Below are 9956 nucleotides of genomic sequence, written 5' to 3'. Positions count from 1 at the left end.
CCCTTTATTTTTTATATTGAAACAGGGTCACGCCAAGGCTGGCCCTTGACTTTTGTGAGCCTCCTGCCTCAGATTCCTGAGTCACTGGGATTACAGCGCACCACAGGCCGGACAGATTACTATTATCTATAACAAAAGAGGAAACTGAGGGCGGGCGAGATTAGGAAATCTTTCCGGGTCACACAGCGGCATTGCCAGAATTTGCCCCTCAGTGATCTGGGTTCACAGTCCACGGGTTTAACGAGTTTGAGGGCTAGAACTGTGTTCTTCACAGGTGGCTCCGAGTCAAATCGTTCACCGATCAGCGCTACCGTGGGAGTGCTAGTCCTATGCTAGGAGACAGCAAGAACGCACTAACAGCTAAGCCTTCTCCAGAGCGGTGGCTCAGGGCAGGTCAGTGTATCCACAGTCAGTGTCCCCAGAGGCCCAGGCAGAAAGGCACCCGGGCGCAGATTGATGGGCTAGGTTTCTGTGGTTTCCGGGGCGAGACTGCAGAGGGAAAGTCGGCTCCGGGCGTCTAACTGCAAACGTCGCGCTGCGGGCATCCTTTACGGCAGGCGTGTGCGTCGCTAGCCGGACGTCCTGAAGCGAGGGCCCGGGAGGGGACAAGGACACGGCGGTGGGAAGGTAGGAGTTGCTTATGTCTGCATGGCAGTGAATGAGCTTCCTTCTGACCTGTCTTGGACGAATTCCCTCATGGTTTGGGTGTCCCCTTCTCCCAGGCCCGAGCTCTGCGCCTGCTCTCTGGCACATCCCGTGACCTCCTCTCCTGGAGACCGCACCTCGCTCAGCTGTCTTTCCAGGTTGATTTAGCTTTTGCCGGATTAATGCTTTGGCCTTCTGTTCCTTAACTGAAATCCACGCTCCTTATCTCGGCCATCAAGCCCCTGCGTGGTTTTGGCCCCTCCAGCCTCATTCATTTCTTTTTTCCCGTCGTGCATTCTGTGCTTCACCCTCTCCGCGGCCTCAGTGTCCCCAAACATGCCCAGCACGCACGCTGGAACGCATTCTGTTGCTGGACTGGAGTAGTGTGTCCACCGATCTTCACTTGGCGAACTCAGCCCGTCTCAAAGGCATTTTCAAGTCTCAGGGATTCCTCTGCTGCTTCCTCAAAAACTCTGACCTCTGAACCACTCTGTTTCTTGCAGTGGGTTTTTAGTTCCCAGTGTCTCTCTAAGTGCGCACGTTGAGCAGCTTCTTTCCCCCTTCTCAGTGCCTGGAAATAAATTATTCAGGAGAGAACAGGATGAAACTTTAGAAATTAAATTCACCAGTAAATCTACTTTGTATACATAATTACAATGGTGTTTTATTATAATGTGTGTCTTTGTCTCTTTGTCTTTATTTTATTTAACAGTATAAGGTATTTGATATGTATATTCTCTTCTCCCAATGTCTCATTTATTCTACTGAATACCAGAAATTAATTACCCATTTCTTTATTATTTGCATATTTAAGTGTTTTTGTTTTTTTGTTTTTTTAAAGAGAGTGAGAGAGGAGAGAGAGAGAGAGAGAGAGAGAGAGAGAATTTTTAATATTTATTTTTTAGTTCTCGGCGCACATTTAAGTGTTTTTGGTTTGTAAATGTGTGGGGTTTTCTTTCTTTCTTTCTTTTTTTTTTTTTTTTTTTTGTCTTGTTTTGTTTTTGTTTTTTGCAGTACTGGGGTTTGAACCCAGGTATGCTCTACCACTAAGCTACATCCCCAGCCCTTTTTATATTATTTTGAGACAGGGTCTTGCTTAGTTTCCCAGGCTGTCCTCAAATTTTTTTTTAATATTTATTTTTTAGTTTTCGGTGGACACATCTTTATTTTATTTTTATGTGGTGCTGAGGATCGAACCCAGCGCCCCAAGCATGCCAGTCGAGCGCATTACCGCTTGAGCCACATCCCCAGCCCCTGTCCTCAAATTTGCTGTCTTCCTGCCTCCTGCTCCCAAGTCACTGGAATTTCAGTCATCATCACCGTGCCCTGCTTCAGTTATTGTAAATTCATTTTTTTCAGCAGTTACCAAGCCCCTGCCCTCAAAGCATTTTTTATCCAGTAGGAGAGAGATACAAGTAAAATCTGTTATATATAGTACTGTGAAAAGTACTTCTTGGAAATTGAGAATGCTATATAACAGAGGAGGGACACCAGATTCAGGAGGGTTTCTCAGGAAATGTGTCGCCCAAGTTGACATGGAAAGAATGGACAGAAAAAATGTAAAAAAACTTCTCACTCTGACATACACCTGTAATCTCAGCTTTCTGGCAAATTGAGGCAGGAGGATCACAAGTTTGAGGCCAGTTTCAGCAACTTAGTAAGACTGTCCAAAATTAAAATTAGAAAGGGCTAGGGATGTGGCTCAAATGGTAGCGTGCTCACCTGGCATGCGTGCGGCCCAGGTTCCATCCTCAGCACCACATACAAACAAAGATGTTGTGTCCGCCGAGAACTGAAAAATAAATATTAAAAATATTCTCTCTCTCTCTCTCTCTCAAAAAAAAAAAAAAAGAAAGGGCTGGGGAGATGTAGCTCAGTGGTAAAGTGCCCCTGGATTCAATCCTCATAGAGAAAAAGGAAAAAGAACAATGTAAAGAAGTATTCTGGGGGGTGGGGATGTGGCTCAAGCGGTAGCGCGCTCGCCTGGCATGCGTGCGGCCCGGGTTCTATCCTCAGCACCACATACAAACAAAGATGTTGTGTCTGCCGAAAACTAAAAAAGAAATATTAAAAATTCTCTCTCTCTCAAAAAAAAAAAAGTATTCTGTCTTTGTATCTTTTTTGTTCTTTTCAGTTTTCTTCAGATCTATTTCAAATACCTGGTATTATTCACTCAAAATATGAAAGTTTTTGAACTTTTGACAAAAATGTCCTTAATATACAGAGGAGTTTTTAGCATTGTTTTTTAATTCTAGTTCTGTTTTCCTTGAGTTTTGTGTAAGTACAAAAATTGCTCACCTACCATAAAATGGGAGAATCTATCTAATGAAAAAGTTTGTTGAGAAGAAATTTGGAGAATACAGCATTCTAGAGGATACTTATCATGATTATCTCATTTTTTCCTTGGTAATGTCTCAATTGATTGTATTCTTTTGGCATTATTATTATTATTTATCTTCCATTACAGCCATGCCTTTCTTTGATGTGCAGAAAAGGTTGGGCATTAACTTAGACCGTCATCTAACAATCCAAAGTGCTGATCAGCCCTACAAGATTCCTTCTCGATGCCACGCTTTTGAAAAAGAATGGATAGAGTGTGCACATGGAATTGGTAATATCCGTGCCCAGAAAGAGTGCAAGATAGAATATGAAGATTTTGTAGAATGTTTGCTTCGGCTGAAAACGGTGAGGAAATGGTGGAGATGGGAGCTGAATGACTTGCTTATTTCTTTGGGGCTATTTTTAAAGTGTTTTTAATTGGTCTTGGGACTGGGGCTACTGAGAGACCAAGTGCCTTCAGATCTGAGGAGGCCCATTCTTCCTTAGTGTTCTTCCTCACCTTCTCCCAAATTTTCCCTGCTGTAGCCACCAGGTTAGAAATTATATGTGTGTACATTTTTTTCAGTAGGCTATAAAGCAGAAAATACCAAGTAGCTTTGGGTGTTTTAACTGTCCTTGAAAGTCTCTGGGCAAAAAATATTTTAAATTCATTAAACACTCATTGAGAAGAGGTTATATCCTGCAGATCTGTTAGAATGAAGATCATATAGCAGTCTGAATTCGTTCATACTTTAGGGAAGATGGAAGTGTTAAAGAGATTGTTGACCAAAGATGCAGAGTAAAAAAGATCTTAGCAGCACAGTGCCCACCTCCTCAAGAGTTGTATGAGTTTTATAACATAAAGGGACCTATTTTCCCATAGAGAAGAAATCTCTTGGTTTGGGCTTTAATTTTGCCTAATTCTGTGCTTCAGATATAAAAAATAGATTTTTTTTTTTCCCTTTTAAGATAGTATCTTGCCACATTGCCCAGGCTGGTCTCCAGCTCCTGGACTTAAGTGATCCTCCTTCCTTAGCCCATAGTCCCAGAGTATGGTGCCAAGCCTGGATCCATATAGAAAAAAAAACTTTTAACATTCTTTTTTAACATATTTAAACAACTTTTAATTCTTTATGTGGTACTAAGGTTTGAACCCAGGGTCTCATGCATGCCATGCAAGCATTCTACCACTAAGCTATATCTCCAGCCCATAGCAATGTTTCTATTACTTACAAATTCTTGGGGTTCAGGGAGTTAAATTTTTAGTTACATTTGCAGCAAACTGGATCAATTTAAAGTTCTTGGCTGGGTGTGATGGCACATACCTATAATCCCAGCAACTCAGGAGGCTGAGACAGGAGGATAGTGAGTTCAAAGCCAGCCTCAGCAAGGACTAAGCAACTCAGTGAGAACTTGTCTCTAAATAAAATACAATAAAAGGGCTGGGGATGTGGCTTAGTGGTTGAGTGCCCCTGAGTTCAATCCCCAGTACCACCCTGGCACCCCTGCCAAAAAATAATTTAAAGTTCTTATCTGTTAACATCTGCTATTGAAATTTGGATAATAGGAAGCTAAACTTGGAAGGAATGAGGAAGTATCAGGTAGTGTTCTTATATTGATCTCTCCCGGAATCCAGTCATTCATTAGTTAATAGTTTAGTATTATCCAGGGACGATGGGTAGATTGTGGCCACTTTATAGCCATTTAGTTCACAGCATGTCCTCTAACTTTTTTTCTTCTGGCCCAGTTATTTATTGCTCAGATCCAGATGTTTATATAATCTTCAAAAATTTGTATCAGGAGGAGGTAGTGTGTGAGGTGGAAAAAACATCAGATTGGGAGTTAGAGAGCCAGATTCTGGTGCTGGTTCTGCCACTGCTAGTTTCATGACATTGAGCAAGTCCTCTTCTTTGTCTTAGTTTTCTTATAAGGGGAAATTGGAGCTGCCTCCAAACTCACTCCTAAACTTATAGTTTATGAATAGATAAGTTACCATGTTACAGGTGTTGCTAAATGACTGAATAACTTCCTATAGGCAAAGAAATTAGTAAATCAGGGAATTAGAATCAAGCATTGTTAAAAAGTTCTTAGCAGGGCTGGGGTTGTGGTTCAGTGGTAAAAGCACTTGCTTATGTGAGGCACTAGGTTTGATCCTCAGCACCAAATTAAATAATGTTTTGTGTCCATCTACATCTAAAAATATTTTGTTAAAAGTTCTTAGTATATAATAATGCATTTGTGGGCTGGGGTTGTGGCTCAGCGGTAGAGCACTAGCCTAGCACTTGAGAGACCCTGAGTTCAATCCTCAGCACCATGTAACAATAAATAAATAAAATAAAGGTATTGTGTTCAACTACAAGTAAAAAATAAATAAAAAAAATAATAATGCATTTGTTTCTCAAAATAATCCTGTGAGATGAGTTACTATTATTTTTTCTATTATAAGTTTAAAATTTGAGAGGGGATTGGGTTGTAGCTCAGTGGTAAAGCACTTAACATACCATCTGCAAAGCCCTGGCACCTAAAATAAATAAATTAATTAAGACAAGGAAAAATTAAGGACATTGCCTAAACTCTTAGAGCTAGTAAGTGTTGGACTTGGGATTTCAGTCTGGTAAGGCTATTCTAGAGACTGTCCTTATCTACAACACTGAGTGTCATTTTTTAATTTTTTTTTTTTTTTTTGAGAGAGGGGAGAGAGAGAGAATTTTTTTTAAGTGAGAGAAGAGAGAGAGAGAGAGAGAGAGAGAGAGAGAGAATTTTTAATATTTATTTTTTAGTTCTCGGCGGACACAACATCTTTGTTGGTATGTGGTGCTGAGGATCGAACCCGGGCCGCACGCATGCCAGGCGAGCGCGCTACCGCTTGAGCCACATCCCCAGCCCCCATTTTTTAATTGTTTTTCCTTGTTTGTTTGTTGGTGCTAGGGATTGAACCCAGGCCTTGTGCATGTTAAGCATGCACTTTACCACTATTTCCTCAGCCCCATTCAGTGGTTATTGCTTCTTGCTCAGAAAGATTTGATATATGGTATTGTCAACCATGACTTGTTCTGTTGGGAGACTCGTTCAGAAATGCTCTTGAGAGGGGCTTGGGATGTGGCTCAAGTGGTAGCGTGCTTGCCTGGCATGCTTGGGGCACTAAGTTCGATTCTCAGCACCACGTAAAAATAAAATAAAGATATTGTGTCCACCTAAAAACTAAAAATAAATATTAAAAAAAATTTAAAAAAAAGAAATGCTTTTGAGAGAAATGGTAAGAAAGTAGTCTGTTAAACCTAGCTAGGTGGCACATGTTCAGAATCCTAGGCACTCTAGAGGCTGAGGCAATAGGATCACAAGTTGGAGGCCAGCTTCAGCAATTTTTCTTTCTTTTTTTTTTTTTTTAAGAGAGAGTGAGAGAGAGGGGGACAGAGAGAGAGAGAGAATTTTAATATTTATTTATTTTTTCTTAGTTCTCGGCGGACACAACATCTTCGTTTGTATGTGGTGCTGAGGATCGAACCCGGGCCGCACGCACGCTAGGCGAGCGCGCTACCGCTTGAGCCACATCCCCAGCCCCTTCAGCAATTTTTCAAGACCCTATCTCAAAAAAATAAATAACACTGGGGTGTTGCTGTTTAACATACCTGGGCTAAACCCAGTACTAGGTAAAATAAGAAAAAGAATATAGTCCATTTAAAATTGTTAATATTTATATCAGTATTTTGGTTAACTTAGAGTTTCTTCCTACCAAAGTTATATCCATGTTACTTCTTGTTTTTATTTTATTTTTTTTAGTTGTAGATGGACACTATACCTTTATTTTATTTATTTTGTTTTTTATATGGTGCTGAGGATTGAACCCAGTACCTCATATGTGCTAGGCAAGCACTACCACTGAGCCACAACCGCAGTCCCACCCCATATTACTTCTTTAAAGTTGATAAGATTTTAGCTAAATATGCTAACTTTGTGCCTTTGGTAAAAGATAGTCATTAATTTAAAGATAATATTAATTGGAGCACCTATTATGTTATGAACTATTCTAGGCAGTAGGAATATCGCAATTAGCAAAATAGCAAAAGTCTCTGACTTCATGAGTTTTTATTCTAGTGCGATTAGAAGAAAATTGACAAACAAAATATGATGTGTCAGGTGGTAAGTGTGATGGGGAAAGTAAACTAGGAGTAGGATAGAGAGTGTTAGCGTGGGAGCTAAATGGATGCTACCCCGAATAGCTCTTAGGGTAGTCAGTGGTGTGGTGGTACATGCCTGTAACCCTAGTGGCTTGGGAGGCTAAGGCAGGAGGATTGCAGTTTCAAAGCTAACCTCAGCAATTTAGTGAGGTGCTAAGCAACCTACCAAGACCCTTTCTCAAAATAAAAAATAAGAAGGGCTGGGGATGTGTCTCAATTGTTAAGCACCCTTTGGGTTCAATTTCTGGTACAAAAATAAATAAATAAAACAGGGCTGGGGTTGTGGCTCAGTGGTAGAGCACTTGCCTGGCACCTGTGAGGCACTTGGTTTGATCTTGAGCACCACATAAGATGCTCATCTACAACTAAAAACAAAATTATTATAAAGCAAATATTAGGTTAGTCAAAGAAGAGCTCTCAGCATTTGAAGATGTAGGCAAAGAATTTAAGAAAGCCACATGGATATGAGGGAAGAATGTTCTGGGCAGAGGAAACAGTAAGTGCAAAGGTCCCTGAGCTGGAATAGAGAAGGATATTAAAAGATAAAGTCAGAGAGGTCCTTGGAAGCCATTATGAGGAGAAGCCATTGAAGGGCTTTGATTAGAGGAATGCCTCAGGATTGGTAAGTATACTTTCTATGTTACAGAAACCATGGGCCAAACATATCATTGTTGTGGCTAGGCTTTGATTTATTGGGAAGAAACCAGTGGCCCATCAGAGAATGGAATAGAACTCAGGGCTCAAAGTTGGCCAAGCACTTTCCAAGCCTTTATTTTTTTACCTAAAAAGAGACCTCATATTGACTGTTTCTTTCTTTGTACCTTACTGAATTTTTTTTTTTTAAAGAGAGAGAGAGAGCATTTTTAATATTTATTTTTTTAGTTCTCGGCGGACACAACATCTTTGTATGTGGTGCTGAGGATCGAACCCAGGCCGCACGCATGCCAGGCGAGCGCGCTACCGCTTGAGCCACATCCCCAGCCCCCTTACTGAATTTTTGTTTTTGCTTTTTGAACCTGGGATTGAACCCAGGGACACTTAACCACTGAGCCACATCCCCAGCCCCTGTTTTTTTTTTTTAATTTTTTTTTTTTTTTAAAGAGAGAGGGAGAGAGAGAGGAGAGAGAGAGAATTTCAATATTTATTTTTCAGTTATCGGCGGACACAACATCTTTGTTTGTATGTGGTGCTGAGGATCGAACCCAGGCCGCACGCACACCAGGCGAGCGTGCTACCGCTTGAGCCACATCCCCTGTTTTATTTCTTTTCTTTTCCTTTTTCTTTTTTTCTGTAGTGCTTCGGATCGAACCCAGGGCCTTATGCATACAGGGCAAGCACTCTACCAACTGAGCTATATCCACAGCCCCCCACCCCACCCCATTTTCTTATTTTGAGACAGGGCCTCCTAAACTATTGAAGTTAGCCTCAAACTTGGAATCCTCTTACCTGAGCCTCCTCAGTCACTAGAATTAAAGTGTGTGCCACTGCACCCAGTTCCTGGGGATTAAACCCTGGGCCTCTTGTATTCTGGGTAAGCACTCTACTACTGAGCTATATCCCAGCCCTTTTTCATTTTTTATTTTATGTTATTCATTTTTACAGTACTGGGAATTGAACCCAGGATCTAGCATATGCTAAGCAAGTGCTCTATCACTGAGTTATATGCCCAACCTTTTTTTTTTTTATTATTCTTTTTTAAATCTTATTTGTTTGTTTATTTATTTTTAAGGTGCTGGGGATTGAACCCAGGGCCTTGTGCATGTGAGGCAAGCACTCTACCAACTGAGCTATATCCCCAGCCCTCTTTTTTTAAATTTCATTTGTTTATTTTTATGTGGTGCCGGGGATCGAACCTAGTGCCTCACGCATGCTAGGCAAGCACTTTACTACTGAGCCACAATCCCAGCCCTCCCCTCTTTTTTCTTTTAAAGTATTTTTAGTTGTACATGGACAAAATCATTTTATTTTTATGTAGTGCTGAGGATTGAACCCAGCACCCCACCCTACCCCCAAGCCCTTTTTTGAGGGCAGGTCTTGCTAAGTTGCCCCTGCCATCCTTGAACTTGTGATCCTCTTGCCTAGCATGTGTGGGGGATTTCCATTCCTAGCACAGTAAAAAGAAAATGATGGACTTTGTCTTAAAGTTCCTTTATAGGATGAAAAACCTTACAGAATTTAAAAATGAAACAAAAATCTAGCTTGGATTCTCCAGACCTCGCTTTCTGATACAACTTTTCTTCTACTTTAAATGCTTTTTTCCTTTGACAGATGAAACGTGTGAATACCATCAAGAAGCAGCGGGATAAGCTAATAAAGGAAGGGAACTACACCCCTCCACCTCACCACTTGGGCAAGGCGGATCCTAGGCCCTGAGCAGAGCAGCTGCTGATGGCAAGAGGCTGATGTTTCATGTTCTCTTTTCCATTGAAAGATTGTTTACTGAAAACTTCAAAGTGTATAAAATAAAGGATTGCTCCATCTTATTTGTTCTGTTTTCTCTTGGATCATCCTTTTCCATGATAAGATTATAACCTTTTTATTTATTATTATTATTTTTTGTACCAGGGATTGATCCCAGGGGTGCTTAACCACTGAGCCACATCCCAGCCTGTTTTTTTTTTTTTTTTTTTTTTTTTTGATAAGGGTCTTGCTAAGTTGCTGAGGCTGGCTTTGAATTTAGCAGTCCTCCTGCCTCAGCCTCCAAGCCATTGGGATTACAGGCATGTGCCACCATATATGGCTTACAAACAATTTTTTTAAGTTTGGAAAAATGCCTCTACCTAGACCTAAAAAATTATCTAGGGAATTATTAAC

The 9956-nt window shown here is 40.8% G+C and overlaps 1 protein-coding gene across 1 annotated transcript; it reads left to right on the top strand.

Annotated features, from left to right (window-relative positions):
* The first annotated feature begins 469 nt into the window (after positions 1-469).
* Positions 470-9625, top strand: NDUFS5 (NADH:ubiquinone oxidoreductase subunit S5). Its single transcript, XM_081305399.1, has 3 exons — positions 470-627; positions 3113-3330; positions 9411-9625. Exons 2-3 carry the CDS (start codon positions 3115-3117, stop codon positions 9513-9515), a joined length of 321 nt encoding a protein of 106 aa, XP_081161525.1. The 5' UTR covers positions 470-627; positions 3113-3114; the 3' UTR covers positions 9516-9625.
* Positions 9626-9956: the final 331 nt, after the last annotated feature.

The sequence above is a fragment of the Spermophilus citellus genome (assembly GCF_964194105.1).
Source record: "Spermophilus citellus genome assembly, chromosome: 9".
Taxonomy (NCBI): domain Eukaryota; kingdom Metazoa; phylum Chordata; class Mammalia; order Rodentia; family Sciuridae; genus Spermophilus; species Spermophilus citellus.
This window is presented reverse-complemented; position numbering and strand designations above follow the sequence as displayed.